At 52.9% G+C, this 24,058-nt stretch overlaps 1 protein-coding gene across 5 annotated transcripts in view; it reads right to left on the bottom strand.

The window, feature by feature from the left end:
- The window catches only part of MYLK (myosin light chain kinase), a 264,544-nt gene that overhangs the window by 63,182 nt on the left and 177,304 nt on the right, over nucleotides 1-24,058 (bottom strand). For 4 of the 5 annotated variants that reach the window (XM_079766799.1, XM_079766798.1, XM_079766801.1 and 1 more), the window contains 6 exons: nucleotides 22,604-22,741; nucleotides 20,467-20,664; nucleotides 19,532-19,781; nucleotides 13,815-13,886; nucleotides 12,183-13,384; nucleotides 4,019-4,135 (listed from right to left, as the gene is read on the bottom strand). In XM_079766799.1, the coding sequence (XP_079622925.1) occupies nucleotides 4,019-4,135; nucleotides 12,183-13,384; nucleotides 13,815-13,886; nucleotides 19,532-19,781; nucleotides 20,467-20,664; nucleotides 22,604-22,741 (1,977 nt within the window). Of the gene's footprint in view, nucleotides 1-3,577; nucleotides 3,694-4,018; nucleotides 4,136-12,182; nucleotides 13,385-13,814; nucleotides 13,887-19,531; nucleotides 19,782-20,466; nucleotides 20,665-22,603; nucleotides 22,742-24,058 lie in introns of those variants that run through there. The other variant, XM_079766802.1, reaches the window with a different exon arrangement.

Below are 24,058 nucleotides of genomic sequence, written 5' to 3'. Positions count from 1 at the left end.
TCTCACCTCAGGGCTTTGCTCTCACCATTACCTCTGCCTCTGACACGCCTTCTCTCCCATCCTTCAGGTCTCTGTTCAAATGTCACTTCCTGAGAGGCCTGGCAACCATCCTCTCCAAAGCAGCCTCCCCTACTCCCATTACCCCACTTTGCTTTTTTCAAACACGTGGCATTGCCTGAGAGTTTATGACATATCTGTTCATCCTCATTACCGTCTCCCGCTCACTAGAATGTCAAGTCCCTGAGAGTAGAAACTTCTGTTTGGCTCATTGCTTTCAGCCTCAGCTCCCGGAGCAGTGCCTGGCACAGAGTGGGCACCCGCACATTTGTTGGATGAGTGATAGTGTGGGTGCCCACTGGAACGTTACCTCCTACCAACATGTGCACAACTCTCCATGGTCATGAAGCCCTCGGTCTCACCAGCAGCTGAGGCCAGATGCCCTTAGCCAGGTAGGGGACTGAGGTGTCCTCTGGCTCCTGTCTGGGGATTTTGGCCTACAGAAGAGCTTTGTTTCCTCACCTCTCACCTGGGTCAGAATAAGAGGTAATGGGTCACTCAGGCCACATATGCAAAGCACTTCCCAACAGGGAGGGCTGTTACTGGAGAGTGGACACTGCCATGCTATTCACTAGACAGGAGGCCATAATGCTAAGTGCGTTATATGCTTGTTCCACGTTAAACCATACCATTCACCAATATTCAAGTGTTTTTGAAACACCAATTTTATTTGGAAATGTGCAGGCTTCAGAACCAGGCACACCCCGGTTCAAGTCCTGCCAGGGTAACTCCTTTGTGACTCCCTGTGCTGGGTGGCTGGAAGGGTGTGTGCCGAGATCAGAGACACCCAGAGACGCCGCACCTCCTGCATGCTGCCTTCGTGACCGGGGAAGGCTGCTGACTCTCGCTGAGCCTCGGTTTTCTCAGTGAGAAAGACACTGCCCTCCTAATGCATAAACTAAAACTGTACAAGTTGGGCCTTGAAGGTCAGCCTTTGCTCCTCCTGGGGGAGTTTTCTGGCAAGTCCTCACCTACTGCAGGCTTCATTGTCCTTCTGTGGTACAAGCTGACGCTTGCTTAGGCTGCACTTGGGAGGAAGGGCAGTGTGACCAGAATCAAGAAAGCGCACAAGAGCACCAGCACCCTTTTTCTTTGAGAAAACACTCAGAGCACAACTACAACAGCCCGAGCTGCTGCCTCATAAAGGCTACCTCCCCTCCCCTATGAGAGGGAAACAGCAGTGTGGTTAATACAGAACAGCCAGCGAGCCAAAGTCATTTTATGAGGCCTTAAACTATATCATTACATTGGCCGCAGATGTACAGTCTTAATGGCGTTTGGCACCGGCTGCGTGAGTGACAGCGCTGTCGGGAGCAGGGCACTGCTGGGCGGCAGGGGGGAGCCTGCCTGACGTCAGCAGTTCTCCACCCTCGTGCAGCGGGACCTCACTGCCCCTTGGGAGGAGTGCAGGACGGGCCTCTCCAGAGATCAGGCAGCAGCTTCAGGTGAGAGAGACCCCACAGTGACTGGGCCTGACAATGCAGTCACGGTTACCTCACCTGGCAAGTAGTTCTCCAGTGTATTTTAATCCGTGACTCATTTTGAGAATCTGATGTAGAACTATGGATCCTCTCTTCTAAAACTGCTCTCATCCACAAACACAAAATTGTGTCCATAATTTCAAAGGGTACATGGACCCACTGGGCTCTCTAAGTTAGGGCTGCTGCCTTGGGAAGAGGGGACGCTGAGAAGATCAGGAGACAGACCAAGGACAAGAAACCTGTTCAGCCCACTGGAGCACAGCGGGGCAGGTAAGCGGACTGCAGTCCTCGACTATTCCCCAGAGGTTGCGCTTGAGGGAAACATGAAGCTACATGTGGCCAGAAGCCCACCTGCACACAGGACACTAACTTATCTCCAAGTATAGCAACCGGGAAAGCCCGGGCAAGTCAAGGGGGCTGCCCTTTGTCTCTTTGTCAAAACCAAACCAAACCCAAGCAGCTGAGTCAGTCCAGTATCTTGGCTTGTCTACCTCAGATCCCTCTCCTTGCTCTCTTCAAAGACCCAGCTCCCAATCTGCAGCCTGAGGCCAAATCCTGCAGTGGCCTCCTAGCAGGCACCAGAGATAAATAATGAAGGTCATCAAGATTCATGGAGAGAGCAAGAGAATGAACTAGGAGACCAATTTATGGGCAACAATGCCCCATCAGCCTCAAAACTTTTTAACAAGAAAAGAATCCCCAAATGTATCCTGTAGGGGAAAAGGAAGTTTTATTTTGAAAACAAAGTTTGGTTTTAAAAAGAAACCACTTGCTGTTTCTCGAAAAGGTGCTGACGTTTTGCAGATAAGGAGAATGAACTACGGCCCTGCCTCAGCTAGCAGTGTAAATAGGGCCCAAAGAGGGATTCCCCAGGCAGATAATCTCATTAGCCGGCTGAGCTACAAGGTTGGCTGGAACTGGCTTGGGTCCCACATGAGTAGTGGGGCTGTGAGGAATAAGCGTCTAGGGTCAAGTTCCCGGAAAGACTATTTTTTTTTTAACTACAGCACCTGTCTAGAAAGAAGCAGGATCTACCTGGGTGGGTGACATCCCAGGTCACACCTGAGAGTAACTAACCACGAGCAGCAGCCCCTACTCAGAGCCTCAAAACATGTGCTCCAAGGCCTCTCGGAACTGACCACACACCTTAACCCATCCAATCTGTTTCCTTAGCCTCAGAGCCCCTGCGGCAAAGACATCCACAGAACTCTGGGTAGATGCACAATATTTGACAACTTCAGCTTTCCTGTTGGTGGTGGACAATTTAATTTGTGTTGAAAATTTAATTGTGTGCATTTTTAAAAAGATTTTTCTTTTTAAGACTCTTTTTTCTCCTCTCCCATTCATTATATGTCATAGATCTCAGCTTTTGTGACCAGGAAATCAGATGATAAAATCCAGAATGGGGACAAAAACTCTACATCTTAAGGACCAACAATGACATGGGTTGTAATTTCCGAGTCCGAGTGATCACATTCAGCATCCAGAGCAGCCACGATGGTCTTCCCGATGCCTTCTCTGGACACCAGTTTTAACAGTGCCACGATAGGTTACTAACCAGCATTTCAAGGGCAAGAAATCGTTTCCCCCCAAAACTACGTTTTTAACAGTTCCAAGCAAATAACAATATAAAAAGAAAGGGTACGGGACTGAGTCTCGAGTGGGCTTCCGGCCCTGGCCCGGCCCAACGGGGCCAGGGAAGCTCACGCAGGATGCTGTCCCTCTCTGATTGGCCTCAGTTTTCTATTCTGTAAAAGGAGGTGGTAGCCTGAACCAGCACAGGTCTGATCCACTTCCGAGTCTTTAGTTCTAAGCCACGCACAGAAGGAGAAACAACGTCACAAACACACCGCCTGCATTCCTTTAGGACAAATCCAGCTCCTCACAGCCTGGTCTTGCCCCTTCATCAGGGAAACTCCACGCAGACCTGGCAGGACTCCCTGTCCCCACATGTGTCCTCCCCTCCCTCCGGGTGCTACCAGTGCCTTTTCCTTCCTGCAGAGGCAGCCCTGTCCCTACAGAGTCACAGCCCGACTCACCTCCTCCACGCAGCCTCCCCACATGGACCCCGCTCTGCTCCCTACTCCTCACGGGCTGTCCTGCCAGCGCGGGCACTTGTTTGTGGCGGCTCGTAAAATACTCTGCAGTCACTTTCCTGTGGGTGTGTCTTTTCTCTTCTTGCCCTGTGCCTGGCTTCCCTGTTCAGCAAGGTTCTGGGGGTGGGGCCAAGACGGGGGAGAGGTGGCAACAAGGTGAGCCCCTCCTCCTCCCAGCCAGGAGTGGGGCTGAGGCCACACAGGACCCTCAAGCAGGGCTCCCACTTTCCTTCCTGTTGTGTTTTTGCAAAAGGTGACTTGACACCCACCAAAGGAATGCCTTGGGTAGCGACGGCAACCTTGGTGCCGTTCTGCTCGGGTGCGGTGGAAGGAGGGTGTGTGGAAGGTGGGGTTGCGTGATGGCGACGGGTGGGCACCACCTACCGTCCACAGTGACTTGGCAGGAGCACTCAGCCTGGCCAGCGCCATTCTTGGCTACACACTTGTATAAGCCTCTGTCCTCTGGCAGTGCCTTCTCGATGGAGACGGAGCAGAGGGAGCCTGGAGAGGGAGAGGAAGAACGGTTGAGTGGACCAGGTATGGGTCCAATACCTGCCCTGGAACCTGGAGCACAGGAGGCAAGTGTTATTCACATGGGCAGCCTCAGGGAGCCCAGAAGTCAGAGGCCCGGGGGGAACCAATCCCTAACCCAAGTAACGCCAGGGCACTCCTGCTAACTCAGATCCCAAATAACTGATCCCCAAACATACTCCTTACGAGTCCCCTAACCCAGTGGTCGGCAAACTCATTAGTCAACAGAGCCAAATATCAACAGTACGATTGAAATTTCTTTTGAGAGCCTAATTTTTAAAACTTAAACTTATTCTAACGCCACTTCTTCAAAACAGACTCGCCCAGGCCGTGGTATTTTGTGGAAGAGCCACACTCAAGGGGCCAAAGAGCCGCATGTGGCTCGCGAGCCGCAGTTTGCCGACCACGGCCCTAACCCTTTCCAGAGAGTTCTCTTATGAGGACATTAAAAAAGAAGAAGAAGAAGAAGAAGAAGAAGAAGAAGAAGAAGAAGAAGAAGAAGAAGAAGAAGAAGAGAAGGAGGAGGAGGAGGAGGAGGAGGAGGAGGAGGAGGAGGAGGAGGAGGAGGAGGAGGAGGAACAGAAGAAGGGAAAGAAATCGTCTCTGCCATCTAGTACAATGAAGGAGCAGGTGGACACAGGCCGCGCACATGGGGCTTCTGGGACTTCACCCAGAGATAAGCAGTAGCCGGCGCAGGTCATTACAGACCTGTGTTAGGAACAGTGGCCACTGCGGGAGCTTGCACAGTTTACAGCAGCGATTCTGGGAATGCATCTTAGAAAAAGGGGTTCTGAACAGAGGGGTGGGGGTGGGGGGGGCAGGAGTCCCTGTCCAGCAGGGCATTGGCCTGTGGGGAGATCTGCCTGGGATCCCGGAGCTGGTTTTTCAGGAACGGTATCTGAACTGTGGGGCACTTTGGAGCTGCCTCCCTTCAGTGTGGGGTCTTCTGGTCACCTCAGACACAAGAGATGGCCTTCTATCCCCACGGACTCTCACCTGGCCTACCTCGCCCCAGCACTCCTCTTCTGGCCTGGTTGGGGAAGGAAGAGTCAGGCTGAGCATTCACAGGAATCTGGGGTCTGGTCCTTACCCAGTCTGGGTCTCTCTAGGCTAGGTTGTTCTCTGGGGGATCCCCTGAATATTGAGCCTGCCGGGCCAGGTAGGAGGACAGCAATCACTTCCCTAGTTCCTGTGTTGAGACTTATAAGCCAAGAGCGTGATGTCCTGTCCAAAGCTGCCCCTGCTGTCAGGGGAGCAGTCATCACACAAGGGGGAGTTGGGAAAGCCAGAGCTGAGTGCATTCTGCTGTCTGGAGCAATGGCTTTGGCCACCTCCCTGCCCCCTGCCACTGCCCTGGGTGGGCAGAGCTGTGTGTATGTGTAGGTGGCATGGCCAGAAGGGAGGTCGACAGACACAACTCCCAAAGGCCTTTGATCTCAAAAAGTACCCTCCCCTCGATTAGACAGATGCACAGACTTGACCAATAAATACGAGGATATTCAGAGAGAGGAAGGATGATGTCAATTCTGCCCAGAGAGCCTCCCTAAGGCTGTGAGGGAAAGCGGAGTCGTAACAGTTGCCTTTACTTCTTGGCACCTGGGTCTGCCTTAAACAGGGACACCTCGGCTCGCTCGCTCTCGCTCTCTCTCTCTCTCTCTCTCTCTCTCTCTCTCTCTCTCGCATACTTGCACCTTTCCCCCCTCTTCCTCCTTCAAGGAAGCACCTTTGCTCTTACTCTCTCCTAAGCTCCAAGGGCCATTCTTTTGCCTTGTTTCCTGAGCCCACGCAGCTCAGCTGGCTCACTTTTTCTAACTCTGTGACTTTCCAAATAACATTTGCTTGTATTTGAAGAAACTACAACAACAACAAAACACAAAAACAAGGAAACTGCCGTCTACTGACCACCTGAGGCAGGATGGCTGATCTGCACCCTCCACCCCCTTATAAGACCTTGCCTCTTGGCAAGACCTCACTAAGTTCTCCCACAGGGGAGGGCAATGGGCCGGGATCTCTTTCACTGTAGGGCACAGAATCTGCAGAAACTGCAACAGAAAGAGTTTAGGTTGGATTTTTAGGACTTTCATCACGAGACCATGAACTGTGAGGCACAGGAATGGAGGAATGAGGTTAACTATTTTCTAGAGAGAGAAATTTCCATTTATCTGGGGCCGCAGAAGGCTGATATGACCTCTGGCCCCAAAACTTAAAGCTGAAAGGAAACAGACCCCATCTTGCCATTTCCCCTCAGTCTGAGATGAAGGCTCTGGGAGCAGATACCCACTCCCAGTGCACATCCTGTTCGAATCCTTGATTGCCTTTGGGTTTCAGCGCCAGCCCCCCCACCCCCACCCCCACCCCCACTCCCGCCTTCAGCCTTAAACCCAAATGGCACAAACTGCAGAGACAGTAGAGAGACCACCAGGACAAGTGGAGCATTTAGACCCCAGCCCTTGCCCCTCACCAGGGAAAGCATCAGAGCAGGCAGCGTTTCCAGCTGCTTAAAGCCTGGACCCCTGGCCACTCGCGTGGGCTGGGGGAGGGACCCAGCAGGCTCAGAGAGAAGAATCTGGTATTTCCTGTGGGACAGCTTATTCCTGACCTCCAGAAGGAACGCGTTTCCCAGCCTGTTTTTGTGAGAAGCCTCAGCCTGGTGGGGAATTTTGAGAGGGAGGTGAGGGGGATGGGAGAGGTTACCACAGAGCCAGGAATCCAATGAATGGCTCAGCTAAACTGTCCCTGGGAGAGCCTCTCACAGTCATGGGGTCTGAGATCCCCACCTGGCTCCTTTCCCGAGTGTGTGGGGCATGGAGAGGACAGGGGTGTGCATGGTGGACGGCGCGGCCCGAAGCCTTGGAGACTCTGCTCCGAGGCTGCCTCAGTCGGCAGGGCCTGGCTCCTGGCGTGTCTGGACAGAGCGACAAGCTCCAAGTCACCTCCTCAGGGACAGTGCCCTCATGTCACTCCTGAGCACTCCTAAGGCCATAGATGGACCTCTTCTGAGCTCATCTGAATCAAAACAGGTCTCTCCAGACCATTGCTGAAAGCAGTGCCTGTCTCCCACACTGGCTCTGGAGGGCAGTGACTATAGCTATTATGAATGTTTCCTGAGCCTGGAATGCAGTCACAGTAACAAAAATATTTGTCATACTGAGCAGGTGACCTGGTAAGATTTACGCAAAAGAAAGTCGCAAACATTTAATCAAATATAACCTACCTTATCTATAATAATAAAAGTGTAATCTGAAAATCGACTGAACACCCGAACAGCAGAACGACCTTCTGGACGATCTTCTGGATGACCACGCTATGACACGCACTGGTGCCAGGCCAAACAAGGCTGGTGCGATGCGATTGGTGGGGGGCCCACCATCGCCCCACAATGGCCCCGCAGAGGGAGGTCCAGGCCACCGGCCAGTGGGGCGATCAATCTTGGCGGGGGGGAGGGGGGGTTGCTTTGTGATCACTCCAAAGAGGGAGGCCCAGGCCACCCTCTGCGGTGTGATCGAAGGGGATGGGGATGGGGAGGGGCTCCGTGGAACCAGGGAACCTGGCGCAGGCAGCGCCAGGCCAAGGTGGAGGGTTGGTGGGGGGGTGGGGGCGTGAGGCAGCGGGACCACAAGGATACTGGTAGCGAAGGCCTACCCTTGCAAGAATTTCGTGCATCAGGCCTCTAGTAAAAGATAATATACAGACATACCTTGCTTTATTGCGCCTCACAGGTATTGAGGTTGGGTTTTTTTTTTTTTACAAACTGAAGGTAAGATTCTTCACCAGCAAAAAGATTACAACTTGTTTTATTGCATTACGACTTGCTTTACTGCAGTGGTTTGGGACCAAACCCACAGAATTTCCAAGGTTTACCTGCAGTTTCTTAAAGGGAAAAAACCCCTCCCAACTCAGAATTCGTGAGTGGGTTGTGCCTACAATGAAAAGGGCTAGAATAGTGCCTCACACAAAGTAGGTACTACATAAATCCTTTTGTAGAACGAACTTATAGAAGCTTTCAAAAAGCTTTTGCAAGATCTCACACAGAAAGCAATTAAAAAATGAATCACCGTTGACTACAGCAACAAAAATGAATCCTTGTCATTAGACTGGGAGAGATGTTTGCTAGGAAAGAAGTCTGGCCTGGGGACAGGAACAAGGCATAAAGAAGAAAGCCCCTTGGGAGCAGCAGAGAGCCCCTCGGCTCCCTGGCCTCCCACCCTACGGGCCTGGAGGGCGGGCCCAGCATTGTACGTGAACACCAGGCACCTGCAGCTCTGGGAGATGCAGGAAGAGGGAGGACACCTCCATATGTTCCTCCGAAAATTAATGGGCTCCAACCGACTGGGCTGCTGTCACAACTCTGCTCTCCTGGGCACTAAATGGGGTTGATTTAATCCTGTTTCGGGAGGCCTGCAGGCTACGAGCCCTATCCAAGTTATAGGTGGCGAGAAGCCCCCTGAAATGTAGAAACAGAGCATCCACTAGCAGTTGGTGCCCAGACAAACATGAGGTACGGGGAGGAGAGCATAAGAGCCTCTGTGGCCAAAGGCCGGTCACACAGTCCCGGAAGGCACCCTGGAGGAAGTGAATCTTGACCTTAGAAGAGCAGACAGCACAGGGCTCTGTGCAGTGGGGCAAGAAGAGTTCCAAGTCAGGAGGCGGGGGCGAGAGGGTGTTGTGGGGTGTGAAGGGCCTGGAGACCCGCAGAGCCATCCCTTCCATCTTCTCCTACGAACCACCTCAAACCACAGCTTCCCATATCCACTGATGCCTCCACTGTGACCCCAGACACTGACGCTCAGTGGTCTTCCACTCCTTTCTCTTCTCTACCCCTCAACCCCCACCCTTCCAAGCCACAGGTTCTGTGAATTCTGTCCTGGCTTCTTCAACAGGTTACTTCCTGTCTGTGCCCATGTCTACCTTGTTAGCTCAGGCCCACCACCTTCCTCCCTGTCCTCTTCAGCAGGCCCCTCACATGGCTCTGGGCATGGAGTCAATCAAGCCCCCTAAACCCCAGCTTGGTGTGCATTGCTCCTCATTCAAAACCCTTTCCTGGCTCCCTATTGCCTTTGGAATAGAGCCCTCAGCATGACACAGGGTGGAATGAGGCCATGCCTTCCTCCACAGCCCCAACCGTGCTGTGGGCAGGCCTGTGCTCACTGCTGCTGTGCCCCTACCTGGGAAACCCACCCCCTCCTTCTTCCGGGCTGGGAGTCCTGGCCCACCTTCACGGTTCCTTCCTAGGCCCAGCTCTCTCACCGCCAGGGCCCCAGCGCTCAGCTCCCTCTCCTCCTCTCCCAGAAGCAGGCACTTGACGGGGATGGTCTGGTCACTGAGCACACGTCCTCTCTTTCTATCGACAGCAGGTCCACTCACAGCTCTCTGAGGGACCTACCCTGTGCAGTGGGGCCTGCTGAAGTGGTCGCTGAACTCTAAGATAGGCTCTCTCTTGGGTCCCTGTTTTGCCCAGGTTCTCGAAGACTTGGAGAGGGAAGCTCTGAAGAAGGAATGGTGGACAGAAAGAAAGTGGGGCTGATATTTTGAGACAAGGCATTCTCTCTCCGTGGCAAGATAGACAGGCCTGTTTCAGGGTCTGCTTCCCCCACTGCAGTGAAACTACCAGAAACTAGGCAAGCCTGAGGGCACCACCGGTCTTCCAGCCTCCTGACCACTGTTGACCATGCTGAGGAGTAGCCATTAGCATTTTTCCTTGATGGACAATTCCCTTGGTGAGCTGATGGATCATGAAAGGTTTCTCAGCTGCACCAGCATGCGGACGTGTTAACAGAATTAACTTAGAGGTAACATGTCATAGTGGTCTAGGCCCGTGGTCGGCAAACTGTGGCTTACGAGCCACATGCGGCTCTTTGGCCCCTTGAGTGTGGCTCTTCCACAAAATACCACGGCCTGGGCGAGTCTATTTTGAAGAAGTGGCGTTAGAAGAAGTTTAAGTTTAACAAATTCGGCTCTCAAAAGAAATTTCAATCGTTGTACTGTTGATATTTGGCTCTGTTGACTAAATGAGTTTGCCGACCACTAGGCAGCGGGACTGCCTGCATTCAAATCCCAGCCCTGTTACTAACTAGCTGCGCAACCCTGAGCAAAGTACTTAGCGTCTCTGTTGGATGGGCAGTGTAGTAGCTGTGAGGATTAAATGAGTGAAAAGTGTCAGATGTCTGGGACAGTGCCGGGCACATAGTGTTCAATACATGCCAGCTATTCTTACTTTTCAAAGGAGAATTACAAATATTTAAAATATTTTTAAAAGTTGGACTCGGGGCTGTCTGCATAATCCCCTCCCACCCCCTTCCCAGTCTCTCTCTCTCTCTCTTCTCCTTGTGCTGGCCTTCTTTTCATTTCTTTAGTTTAGCTGAGTGGATTGTTTATCAGTGGCTGCTGGTGCCTCTGCAGGTTCCAGGCGCACAGCTTTGGGCCTTGCCTTCAGCTGGCGGAACATCCGTCTCCTGAAGGTGTGCTGCCGTGGGCATCACATGGCGCAAGCCTATGTGGCACTCATGTCCCAAGGGCGGCAGCTGCCTACCCTCCCTGCTGCCCAGACAGATGACCACAGGGAAAGGCTCCTGATCAAAGGTCCGGATCAGTTTTAACAAAGACTTTCCAAATGAGAGGGGCCCACGGAGGTGACAGGGACGGCTGTGGCATCCACTCCCCTGGACATCTCACCACAGCCATCCTCATGCCCCCGGTGTGTGCAGGCTGACCTAGCAGAGGCAGGGGTGGATGACTTCTGGAGGCCCCTCCCAATATGGCCATAGGCCTGTGAAAGAGGTATCCTGTCAACACACATCAGCAGAAAATTCCACCTTTTTCTCTCTCCTGGCCCATTTCCCCTTTACTACTTCAGCATGTGGATTCAAAATGCTCCGGGGTTCCAGATCTGCTGTCTGAGATGCAGCGTGAAGAGAGAAGCTTCGTCCTGAGCTGAGGGGGCTACTGCTATCTTCGAGTGCTTCACTCTGGGTTTAGGAGGGAGGCAGGAAACAGATCAAGGGGTCAGGGAGGTCTCGAATGGAGAGCAGTCGGAGGACAGGAGGAGAGCAGCAGCGTGCAGTGCGGGGAATGTTTCTGACATCTCAGCTGCTCTGGATTTGACAGGACCTGTCATCTCGGGCCTCCGCTGTGGCAGCTCTCTGCCCCTCCAGGTAAAATGTCACTTCCGGGAAGCTTTGTACCCAGCCCCGCCAGAGCCACCAGCATCAGCTTCACGCTCAGGCCGGACCCCATTCTAGCGCTGGCCACCAGAGTCGGGCGTGGGAAGTCTGCTGGTCTTGGAGCTCCCTCCCAGGTTTGGGATTTACAAAAACATTTCAAACCAAATTGAGGGTCCAGGGAAAATACCCCCTCACTCCCATCACTTCTTTAGAACTCCAGACCCTGAAAGGACCCAGATGGCAAGGCTTAGAGCCCCCCTTCTTCTCCCCACCACTCAAGAATGTGAAATAGCAGCAAACCAAAGTCTCATCCAAATTAGGAAGCGAGCAGCTCTGTCTGCCGGTAAGTGTGTGCCATAGGGGGAGTTTGGAGTTTTGGGCTCCCGCACAGGTCCCTTCAAACCCACAATGTTATCAAGACTTCAGCTGTTGACCCTAAATCAGTCCTGAGCCATCCCATCACTGCACACCCGTCCCCAAACCCAGAATGCTGCTGCAAAAGCAACTGTTAGCTCAGAGCCCCTGGGAGGCACCAGCCCCTGGGCCTCTATTTTCAAGCCTGTGAACAGAGCCTTCTCCGAGCAAGAGCTGTGGGGCATTAGTACAGGCCCCCATGCTCTGAGGGGGCTGCTGCTGGGGTGCTGGGAGAGGGCTCTGCTGGACAGATGCCGAGACATGGGCATGCGCCGTAGAACCAGACTCCCACCCACACCTCCCACGGACCCTGAGTGGGGCACCTGTCCTGTGACTGAGGGGGACACAGAGGCTCTGGGCTATGAGTGCTGATCAATAAGACCACGGCTCCATGAGCTGGCAGCGATCAAAAGCCCCTTCCTCCCCAGCCCTGCCCTCATTACCTTCTTGGGAGAGGATGATGAACTTGGTGGTCTTGAGTGTCTTTCCATTCAGCGTCCAGGTGACGGTGGCCGGGGGGTCAGAGGACACCTGGCACTGGAGCAGCAGCTTCTCGCCCTCTGCCACATGGACATCTCGCAGCTTCTCCGTGAAGGTCGGGGCAGCCCCTTGGCCCTCTGACCTTTGTTCCTTATCTGTGCCTCCTGAATGCCCCTTCTTGCAGTTCACATCATTCTTAACCTCCTTCTTGAGTTCTTCTTTCCCAGCTGGTTTTGGGATCTCAGCTGGCTTGGCATTGTCCAGGGGTTTGGGGGTTTCAACAGGCTTGGCATTGCCCATAGGTTTCAGGATCTCAGCAGGCTTGGCATTTCCCAGGGGTTTCGGGGTTTCGGCTGGTTTGGCGTTGCCCAGGGGTTTTGGGGTTTCGGCTGGTTTGGCGTTGCCCAAGGGTTTGGGGGTCTCACCCGGTTTGGCATTGCCCAACGGTTTTGGGGTCTCAGCTGGCTTGGCATTACCCACAGGTTTCAGAGTCTCAGCAGGCTTGGCATTGCCTATGGGTTTCGGGGTCTCAGCAGGCTTGGCATTGCCCACAGGTTTCAGGGACCCTGAAGGCTGGGCATTGACCACAGCCTTGGGACTTTCTGCCACCTTGGCATTCAAGGCCTCAGCATTGCTGTTCCCATTCTCTGCTGGTAATTTTTTCTTGCTGCCCAGCACTGAGCGAAAATCCGGGGTGGCAGGTTTTGCAGGTGGTACTTTCTCAGGCACTGGGGTCTTGGGAGTCCCCTTCTTGGCCAAGACAGAGCGGAAGTCAACCTGCTGGGGACTGTGCACCTTCCTCTCTTCCTCGGACACGGTCTTTGGCTTCACTTGCCGCTGCAGGTTGGCGCGGAAATCCATCTGCTCGGCTGGGATCTCCTTCAGGTCTTCCTCCGACACGGTCTTGGTGCTCACCTTCTTCCCCAGGAGGTCGCGGAAGTCCAGCTGCTCCACCTCCTGCTGGCGGATGGCCTCCTCCGTGTGCTGCCGGGTCTCCACACGCCTCTTCAGCACCCCCCGCACGCCTTCGCCGTCCTCCTCCTCTGGCCAACCCTGCCCTCTTGCTGGCCAGCTAGGCCTCAGGGTCCCATAGCAGTCACCATCTCCACCATCAGCACCAACTCCTCGGCCGCAGAGGCCCTCACAGCTGGCAGGCTCCCTCCCCCTGCAACCAGTGAGGGAAAAAGGAAAGAAGCAGGAGGAAAAGGGGCCGGGTGAAAAAGAGACGTCAGGGGAGAGCAAATCCCTGAGGGAGGCAGGGTAAAGGGGAGGGGAAGGAATGGTGGGGGCTGGCCAGGCTGTGTTTATAGAAGGGAACATTGGTGAGAGGAGCTTGCTTGCTTGCTTAGTTGGTTTGTTACATCGGTAATGACTTCAGTAGCCTTATAAGGGTGTGTGCAAAAAAAAAGAGAAATTCACCCCCTCCCTGCTCTCCCTCCCTCATTCGCCTTCCAATCACTCCCTCTTGGCTTGGGCAGGCTCAGCCCCAGGACACAAACAATCTGGGACTGTTGGGCTGGGCCCGCAGGGGCCAGGAGGAAGGTGCGTGGGTGGTGGCATGGGGCCTGGCCAGTCAGCTCCTGGGGGGTACTCACCGCAGGGGGGCTCGGGCAGGGCTGCTCTGTAGCATCAGTGACACTTGGCAACTGCATTCGCCAACCCGGTTCCTAAGGAATTCAAGGGGTCAGTACAGATCAGGAGACTCTCAGCTGAGGGCCTTCTCGGGCTGTGATGAGGGGAGGGCCGGCAGGACTTGACCACAGACTGGCTGCTGGCTCCAAGAAAGATGGGACCACAGGCTTAGCTGTGACCCCAACAGGCCTACCCCAGCCCTAGACTTAGGGCAGGGCCCTACACCCCCTCTCCTTGGCTCACCCTTTATTTTCCCAGCTCTTGTTTTTTAAAAAGGAAAAAAACAACAAAAACAAACCAGAATCTTTTGGACAACAGCTAAGATAAGCAACCAGAAGTAGCAATACTTTTCTGTAAGTATATTACAAAGATCATTCAATCAATAGATCACTCAATCAATAAAAGGAGAGTAAAGACTAAACTAATGGGGGCTGTGATGGAGCTGCTTGGTCTAGAGCAGCGGTCGCCAACCTTTCGGACCTCACGGACCTCGCAGACCACCAGTGGTCCGCGGACCACCGGTTGGCGACTGCTGGTCTAGAGCAGGTGTCCTCAAACTTTTTAAACTGGGGCCAGTTCACTGTCCCTCAGACCGTTGGAGGGCCGGACTATAGTTTAAAAAAAACTATGAACAAATTCCTATGCACACTGCACATATCTTATTTTGAAGTAAAAAAACAAAACGGCAAAAACACCCGCATGTGGCCCGCGGGCCGTAGTTTGAGGACGCCTGGTCTAGAGTGTGTGGCCTTGGTCAGCCTGCCAGTGGCCTTGAGTTTGACTCTGTGCTCCCTGAATAGAGAGCTGGGTACTTCCCTCTCCTCTACAGTGCCCCCTCCCCACTCCGCTACTTCCCCTTGGCCTGCTCAAGAAATGAAAACACCCTGCAATCCGTACTCATTGGCCAATGCCCTCAGGTCAGAACTTTTTGTAGTGAAACCGAGCAGATGTCTCCCGAATGGGTGGCCCTTTCTCTTCTTCCCTCAGATGGGGCTCTGGATTCTCCAGCCGCTGATTAAACTGTTCAGCTTCTCTGAGCTGGTGGGTGACCGGCTGAGGCTCCTTCTGCTCAGCAGAGGGGCTATTCCGAGCTCGGGTGCCTGGAGGACACTGAGCAGCCGCTCAGCCCGACAGCCCCACAAGGCTGCCACCTGCTGGCGTTTCTGAGCTCTGACCAGCCAAGAGGCCCTCCCTGCTTGATGGTGGAAGGGGTAGCAGGTCTGAAAGCCAAAGGCAACTCTTCATGGCAATAAACACCCATTTTATATAGCACCCTCCAGCTTTCATGATTTTCGAATTTGTTCTCTTTCTTGTCCCCAAACATCCCAGTGAGGCATAGAGAACCATTATGTCCGTTTGAAAGGTAAGGAAAGGAGGCTCAGGAGTTTCTGTGAGTCAGTGCTGGGGTTCTGGGGTATCCCACACATTCCACTGCACACAACCATCTTACCAGCCCTTCAGGGGCTGAGCCTGCCTCACCTGCTAGCACAGATGTGCCAAGCTCTGCGACATGTCCCTCACATAATCCATCTCACTTAATACCATGACAGCTCTGTGAGCCTGGGGTCAGCACCATTTTTATAGGTAGGAAAAATGAGGCTTATAATGGTGAAGTAATTTGCCTAAACCCACAGAGCTAACTAGCAGGCAAAGAGGCTGGGACATGGGTCTCCCTAAATCCAAGACCTGTGACCTTCCTACCCCACTCTACAATGCTCATCAGTACAAATCTATTCCGGGATATGTGTGCATGTGTGCGTCTATGTGCATATGTGTAGGTCAGCCACACACATGGGTTCGCATGCATGTGGGGTCGACCTGGTGGGCACCTGCCCCAGCAGGTCTATGTTTGGGAACATGTGCCCATGCATCAGTCACCCCATATGAATAGACATCTGAACACAAGTTCACGGAGCTCTGCTGATGGATGTGGGTACCTTCTGCCCGGTTTCCCTCCCCAGGAAGGGCCGACTCTGGGTCAGACAGAGGACTGTCAGGGCTGCTGGGGGTTGCTGCTCACTCCCCGGTACTAGAACCCATTTGAAAGAAGGAGAGGTTGATCTTTGCTGCCCCCTCCCTCCTCTTATCTGTTGGGTCCCCTCTGGGCCACCTTCCTCAAGGCTCGGGCTCTCAGGGGGCACAGACTCAAGGTTCAGGAAGCCTCATGTCTGGAGAGTTCGACAGCCCAGAGTGCTTCTTTGCTCAACAAAGAGCAATCAGGTGCCTCCCTGGTGCCAGGCCCTGGGAAGGCTCAGAGGCCCTCACAGCACCCTGAACACTCAACACAGAAGGCTACAGAACTTGGGTCAACCTGAGGAATAACTGTGGGAGTTCATTTGCGGGGAGGCCCAGCCCCTGCCAGGCTGCTGGCCAGAATTAGGCCATCCTTTTCCCACTTTTCTTTCAGGCACAGGGTTGGCGCCCCGAGTTGGTGGGAAGCAGGAGGACAGGGTGCCCAAGGGCCATGTTTCCTGGGAGCCCTTTTCAACATCTCCTTAACTGAGTTTGCTCTTGTCACAAGTAGAACGCAGGCCAGATGCAAAAACCAGGAGCAGACACTGACCAGATGGCCCTGCTCTCCCCCAGCCGAGCTCCTCAGAAGCTTCAAATGCGCTGGAGTAAGCTCTGTCTCCTCGTGGGGGGACACAGGTAAGGGTTTCTGTTGTTTCCAATCCCTGCCCTCAAGGAGGGGAGCACAGGCAGCCTGCTGCTCAACCCATTCCCAGGCCTCACTCTGAGCCCCCAGGGCCGTCTCGGGGGCCGGTAGGGGGTGTACAACTTGGGATTCCCACGGCTGGCCCACCAAGGGAATCATCCCTAGAGGTGGTCTGGGGGTCACTATTCCTGCAGCTATAAACTTAAATCTCGGCAGGGCCTTAAAGGCAAATCATGGTTCATTGAAAACCTGCAAAGATCAGAGAGGCCTGTTGCCTGGGACCCGCACCAGATCATCTCACAGCTGGAACAGGCTTTGGGGCCATCTTTGGTATCATCATATACTCAGTTAGAAGTATGTGCAGGGGCCGAGGATGAGACCCCTGCCCCGCGCCCAGCCCAGGTGGAGGATATGGGTCTATCACCCTGCAAGGACAGAGCTCCTTTTGCCCCCACCTCCCAACCCCCGAATAAGAAGTCCTCTCCTTGCTACAACGCTTTGGGGCCTGTCCCACTCTAAATCACCCACCTCTGGAATGGATTTTTATAGGCAAAATTAGTTTAAAGGTTTGATTTCTTGGGAAGCAAAAATCTTTTAAATAGTTCAGCTGGAATTTGGAACTAACTTCTTGACATTTCCCCTTTTCATTCAGGAGAGAAAAGCTAGGGAAGGGAGGGGGAGCTAGAAACCACCCACCATATGTACCCCCACTCCAGCCCTCCCACCCCCTCTTCCTCCCAGCCATCCAGTTCCTCCTTGAAAGGCATTCTGCCCTGGGTTGAGGTCTGATTTCTGTCAGGATGAGAAAAGCAAGGGGGGAGTGAGGCTCTGGCAGGCCTGGCACACATTCCCCAGGAGAACTTTCCACTGACTCGCTCCTTCTCAGCTGGGGACGGAGCCAAGGCCAGGGCACCAGCCTCCCCCAGGAATGAAAAGACTGGACTTTGGGGAGGGAAAGGGGGCAAGGGCTGCCGGGGGTGGGGGCTCCAGTGCGATTTCCCAGGTTCCCTAAGTCCCCAGTGCACTTGGAAGAAACCAGGAACAAAAGAGCATCTGATTCCAAGGCAGAGATTAGGGTTCTAATCTGGGCTCTGTACTGGCCTTTGGGTGGCCATGAGCAAGTCCATGACCCCGAGACCTCAGGTTCCCCCATTATTAAATGAGGAGGCGGCTAGCTAACTTCTGAAGTCCCTTCCAACTGGGACAGTCTAAGTTTTATGACTGTCCCCAGCTGGGCCCAGACAGTCTGCCGGCCGACCTCCCAGTGCAGCTCTCCCCGCTGGCCTGGCTGGCTTCCCACTGCCCGTGCCTTGTCTTCCTACCCTTTCTTGCTCAGCCTATCCAACAGGCCCTCAGCAGCCAGGCCCTTTACTTAGTCGCTAAGCCTCAGCCTGTTTTCCTCAAAAGGCCCCCCAAAGCTCATCTCTTTTAGGATGCCTGGTTTGATTGACATGAGTAACTGCCTCAAAGCACGACTCCTTCCATACAGACAAGCTCTGTTCTCACATATAAAGTTTCCATGATTTGTACTGACCTAGGAGAGAGGAAGAGTGTATCTTCTTCCTATTTTGGATGCAGATTTGCCTTCCTTAGAATAACTGGTTCAGGCACAAGGCAAAGGCTGTTGGTGGGTTCTGGGCATACTACTGATGGTAGCCAGCAGGGTGACTGGCCAGCCCACGACCATCTGTCTGCAGATGTGTCATTAGCTCGGCTGAGATTTGTTGAGACCTACCCAGCAGAACTTCCTAGCAGATCCACAGACTCCCAAGACTTAAGAATGGCTACTTTTCAAAGCCCCTAAGTATTGAAATGGTTTGTTAGGCAGCAAAAGCCAACGGATACAGGGAGAAAGCCCATGAGCAGAAAGGACCCCAGAGCACATCCCAGGTGCTGCGATTATTATGGCGACAGTGCTCCATCCTGGCAGTAGCCGTGGCATGCGGCTACCGAGCCCGTCTGTAGCGCAGAGCCTTAAACATGATGAGCTCAGTACAGGGAAACGATTTACCCAGGAGATCAAGCCCTCTGACCAAGTGGCCAAGCCCCTGAGCCAGGCAGGTCCAAGCATCCTCGGGATGTGGCAGCAACTCCTATTTACAGAGTCAAGGTGCAGACACGCGCTCTCCTGCCGCGCTCACACCAACCCGAGGGGCTGGCTTTCTGTCTCCGCCCACCCAGGGTTGGCATGGCATGCTACGAGTTAGAGCATTAAAAAAACAGAAGAACATTTCTGGATCACATTCATTTACCAGGTAGTTTCCACATGCTGACTATGGGCCAGACATGTTCTAGGCACCGGGAATATGGCAGTGTGCCCTCATGGAGCTTACCTTCCCGTGTAACCTAGAAAGACCTTGAAAGAGAGAAAAAAGGAATGGGGAGAGTTAACTTCCCTGCAGTGGTTTGAAAATGTCTATGGCTCCTTTGATACGCCTCTCTCCAAAGGTGGAATTTATTCTCCTCCCCTTGAGTATGATCTGTACTGAGCGACTCACTTCTCACCAATATAAAATGTGGCAGAAGTAACGGTGTGAGACTCCTGAGGGTGGGCCATAAAAGACACTGCAGATTCCAGCTCGTTCTCTCTTGGATCACTCTCTCCCTCTCCCCTCCTCGCTCTCTAAAAACCAATTTTTAAAAATCTTTTTAAAAAGAGGCTAAGTGTTGGGGTAATTTGTTACACAAGAAGAGATAACTGATATACTCCCTCTTCCTCCTGCTTTTCCAATTTTAATCCATTCTTCCCTCCTTCATAGTCTCCATACACCAGATAATGGGGGAACAGAAGCCAGGATGTAGGAAGACAGAGGACTTTGGGGAACGGAGCCCAGAAGGGACGGTTCTCCATGGACGTCTGCTGTACTGAAGTGGAAGAAGGGAAAGCTTGTCAGCGGCACCAAGTCTGCACTTCCTTCGCCTTGAAGCCCAGCCCCACACCGTCGTGTGCTTCCTCTGGCTTCCCGGCCCCAGGCGGGGGCTTGGAGGGGTGTAGGAACTTGGGGGCGGGACATGCAGACTCACTTGAGCAGGATTTCATACTGGCCGGCGTGCCAGGGCTGCACATTCTTCAGGACCAGGGTGAACACGTCCTCGTTCTGCAGCACCTCGAAGTGGCCGGCGTCTTTGGAGAGGGCCTTGCCGTCTCGGAGCCAGTACACGGTGGGGAAGGGGTCACCGGCGATGGCACAGGAGATGAGGACGCTCTGGCCCAGGGAGGCTGTCACCGAGCGAGGCTTGCTGATGAACCAGGGCTGGGTGCCATCCTGAGGCTCTGGAAGTTGGCAAAGCGTTGAGTTAGAGAGGGAGGCCTTTCAGCAGAGAGCGTCCACTCAACTCTTCATGGGGGTGAAGGTCGGAAGACAGCACGTTACCCAAATAACAGCTTTTCCAGAAATCACTTTTATTGGACATACAGATACAGCATATTCTGCTTAAGGCCAATCTGTGTTGGTTACATTCTCAGAGGATAATATTAACATGAATTGTATATCCCAAGCAAGGGGAGGTAGCCCAGGATGTGCAGGGCACTGGGCTGGGCACCGAAGATCCACATTAGATGTGATGAGGAAGATCTGTACTTGCTTATGAACTTGTCTCTCCTCTCACATGGAGGCTCTCTAAAGGCGAAAACCCCAATAAGCCCTTATAACTCATGTTAAAAGCCATCACTGCCAACTTGTTACATGTATTATGAGATTTCCCTCCTAGCACTCTATGTGGCTGTCACCAGAAACCCAGAGAGGGCAGGGATTCAAGAGGCAGGGACGAGCGGCCCTACTCAGCCAGACCTGAGATGTAGGGTGAGGAGCTGGTCCTGGGCTGGGAAGGGACTGAAACAGCACGGGGTCCATGATGGGAACAAAGTAGGCTCACGTGGCTTCCTCACCTCCAGATGGCTTTTGGAGAGACCACGGCAGCACCCCTCCGCCCCTGCCCCGGCCCCTGGTCCGCCTCACCTTGCACAGTGAGCACAGCCTGGGTGCGAACCTCTCCGGTGCTGTTCCAGGCCTCGCAGGTGTAAGTGCCCGTGTCCTCCGGGAACACCTCCTGGATGCACAGGCTGTGCCGAGTGCCCCTCTGTTCAAAGTGGAAGTCCTCCGACTCCTGGATCTCGTTCCCGTTGTGAAGCCAGATGACCTCAGGGGGCGGGTTCCCTGAACGGGAGGAAGGTCGGGGCCTGGTCAGGAGATGCTTTCCTGGGCCACCTGGCAACCCTGCACCTAGTGCTGGGCCACTGTGCTAAGTACTTCACTAAACCTCGCTTCAGTTTCCTGCCCAGAAAGCCTCCTAACGCATCTCCCTCCCAGGTTTCTTGGAGGATGAAGTGAGTGCACGCAGCCCCCTCCCAGCCCCCTGAGACAGCAGCTGGCACGGCGTGTGGCACAGGAAGTGTGCAATGCATGCTCATAAGTATTTCACAACAGACTGGGGAAAGTAGGAAGAACCCAGAGGTGAAAAAAAATATGATTTCAAAGATGAAAAAGGAAACCCAGGAAGAATGGTCTTTAAAACTAGAATTCAAACTGCCTGAGAGGCAACTGGGTCACTGGGTCTGACGGGGCCATGTTTCCGTCTGCGCTGACTCGCACTGCGCAGTTGGCGTGACTTTACGGTCCCTCCCTCGCCATCCTCCCCAGAAGGGAAGCTCTGCGGCATCGTGCTGTTACCGTACAAATGTTGTCTGAGGGGGAGGATGGGCCCCAGCTCATATGGGATTCCTCAACAGGCCCATGAAGGACAGCACTTTCAGACTTTACTAGTCTATCTTCCGGTGGTTTCCAGCAATTTGTTGAGGCAGAAAACAATGGCCGTCTGTGCTGGTTTCCTTTAGGATAAGAGCTGAGCCGCTCTGCTCTCCTGAAGAGGAGCAAGGCTGAGGCAGGCTGGGAGGCAGGCCGGGTGGTGTCAGGAGAAAGGAGAGAGGGGACCACATGTGTCCCCGATGGGTTGCCTAGCGCGTGTCTGGAGGCCGGGTGCACAGCGCCTCAGATTTCTGTCAGAGGAGTGCAGACAGGGGCGGGGACCCAGCCTTCCCCCGGGACTGACCCGGGACTGCCTCCCGCGGCAGGAGCAGGAGGCCATCTTCATTGCTTCTGCAGTTCAAGAGGAACTAAAAACCCAGGAGGGCTAAGTGAGATAGTCAGACAGAGGACGACAAACACCACATGATTTCACTTATACGGAGAATCTAAAGAACAAAATAAAGAAACAAAACAGAAGCAGACTCATAGACACAGAGAACAGACTGGTGGTTGCCAGAGGGCAGGGGGTTGGGGGTAAAAAAGGTGAAGGGATTAAGAAGTACAATGGGCAGTTACAAAATAGTCAGGGGTTTGTAAAGAACAGCAGCGGGAATATCGTCGGTAACGTTGTAATAACTGTGTATGGTGCCAGGCGGGCACTGGAAATACTGGGGGGAGCCCTTGGTGAGGGGTACGATTGTGTGACCAATGTGCTGTACACCTGGAACCAATGCAAACCAATACTGAATGGAAACTGTAATAAAAAGGGATAACATACACAAATAAAATCCTTTCATAAAAAATACTTCCCATTTTTCTGGCAATCATGTGTGTTATGATAAAAAAAAAAAAACACCCAGGAGGGTGACCTCCAGGATGTCAAAGGGACTGGGCAGTGGCCAGCATCGTCTATACTGTGAAGGGGGACCTGGCTCCCAGGCTCCTCCTGCTGCCTCCAGCAAGGGCTGTGACAGCTCACACGGGGCTAACCACCAGCCCCGCTTTTAGAAGAACCTTTGCCCCTCCTTCTCACCTAAAATTTGAATGGAGCAACTGAGAGCATCTTCCAAGGGTTGGGAAGTCCTCACATCATCTGATTTAGCACCAGTGTACATTGGGTTTTCACATCAACCTCTCACCCTCTAGTCATGGCCATGTCTTCCCCTGGACCACGTAACTTCCAACCCAGAAAACCCTGCCCAGAGAGAGGAAAGAGGGACCCAGAGGCTCTGAGTCGTTGGGCCCACTGACCGATGGTCCCATGCCTGCTTCCTGGTAGACCAATGATCTGAGGAGACCTCAGGGAACAATGCCCCCCCGTCCCCTCAAGGAAATAGATGCAGCGACAGACCTGACACCTGGACTGTCATGGTGACCTGGCTTCCATCCATGACCTTGAGGTCAGAGAGGCCTTGCAGGAAACGGGGTGCAGCGGGCTTGCTGGGGGCCGTGGGCAGAAGATACTCACTCTTCCCGTTACTCTTCTTTTCTGTGTGGCAGACAACAGATGTGGGATCAACATTCATTCATTCATTTGACAAACAGAGACTAAGTGACCCCTTGGCACAGGACTGCCAGGCTCTGGCTCCCCTAGAAACTGACCATGGAGAGAGGGGTGTGGGAGGCCCTGGAAATCGCTGGGAACTAGGCGTGCCTTCTAGGGCTGTGCTCTTGCCAGACAGCAGGGAAAGAACAAGGCCCTGCAGGGCTGGGCCAATCCAGGTTCTGGTTCCTCAGGAGAACGTCACGGGGGTGAGAGGGGCCCAATACTTGGCATCTTAGGAGATTTTTTCCTTAAATTTATTTATTTTTTTAAACACAGGACACCCTCGTGTGGCACAAAAGGTACCAAAGGGTACGTGCAACGTCTCCCTTCCATCCCGTCCTCCAGCCATCAAGTGTCTGTCTCTCCCCAGAGGCAACCGGTTTTCAGTTTCTTGCTCATCTTACCAGAGAGGATCCGTGTGCAGAACACACACAAGCAAAAGGCACACTCTTTTAGTTTCTCCTCTTAAAAAAATTGGTAGTGCAGTACACACAATGACTGGCATCTTGCTTTTTCATTTAGCAATGTATCGTGAGGTCTATTGTAAAATAGAACTGAAGAGCTTCCTCCTTGTTTTCTGTGACTCCATTGCCCTGTCATGAGATGTTAAGCACCCACGAAAGCCAAAGTCAGAACATGCATTGGAATAGACTAAAACGGACAAGACAGATCACCCTAAGCATTGCTGCGGTGGGGTGTGGAGCAACAGGGATCTCATAGAATGCTGTGGGGGTGTAATACAGAACACACACCATTTTGAAAGCAATTTGGCAGTTTCTTAACGAGTTAAACATAGATTTACAATATGATCCAGCGATTCTACTCTTGGCTACTTATACAAGAGACGTGGAAACAGATATTTATTCAAAGACTTGTCCACAAACATCCATAGCAGCTTTATTATTAATGGTCCTACACTGAAGACAACCTATCGACAAGGGAACGAATAGACAAATGGTGATTTAGCCATACAACGAAATACTACTCAGCAAAAAGAAATGGATTCATGATAGACACTAGCACTACAAAGGGGACAAATCTCACAAAAAATTACATTGAATAAAGGGAACCAGACAAAGAAAGAGTACATACTGGATGATTCCACTTATATAAAATTCTAGGAAGTGTAAAATACAGTGACAAAAATGGTTGGAGGGATGGACTATAAAGGGGCATGAAGAAGCATTTGGGGGTGATGGAGAGGTCATTTCTTAAAATTGTGGTGAAAGTTTCAAATTAAATAGCATAAATATATGCAGT

This window comes from Cnephaeus nilssonii, assembly GCF_951640355.1.
Source record: "Cnephaeus nilssonii genome assembly, chromosome: 3".
NCBI classification, from domain to species: domain Eukaryota; kingdom Metazoa; phylum Chordata; class Mammalia; order Chiroptera; family Vespertilionidae; genus Cnephaeus; species Cnephaeus nilssonii.
Note: the sequence above shows the minus strand (reverse complement) of the source record. Positions and strands in the feature narration are given on the sequence as shown.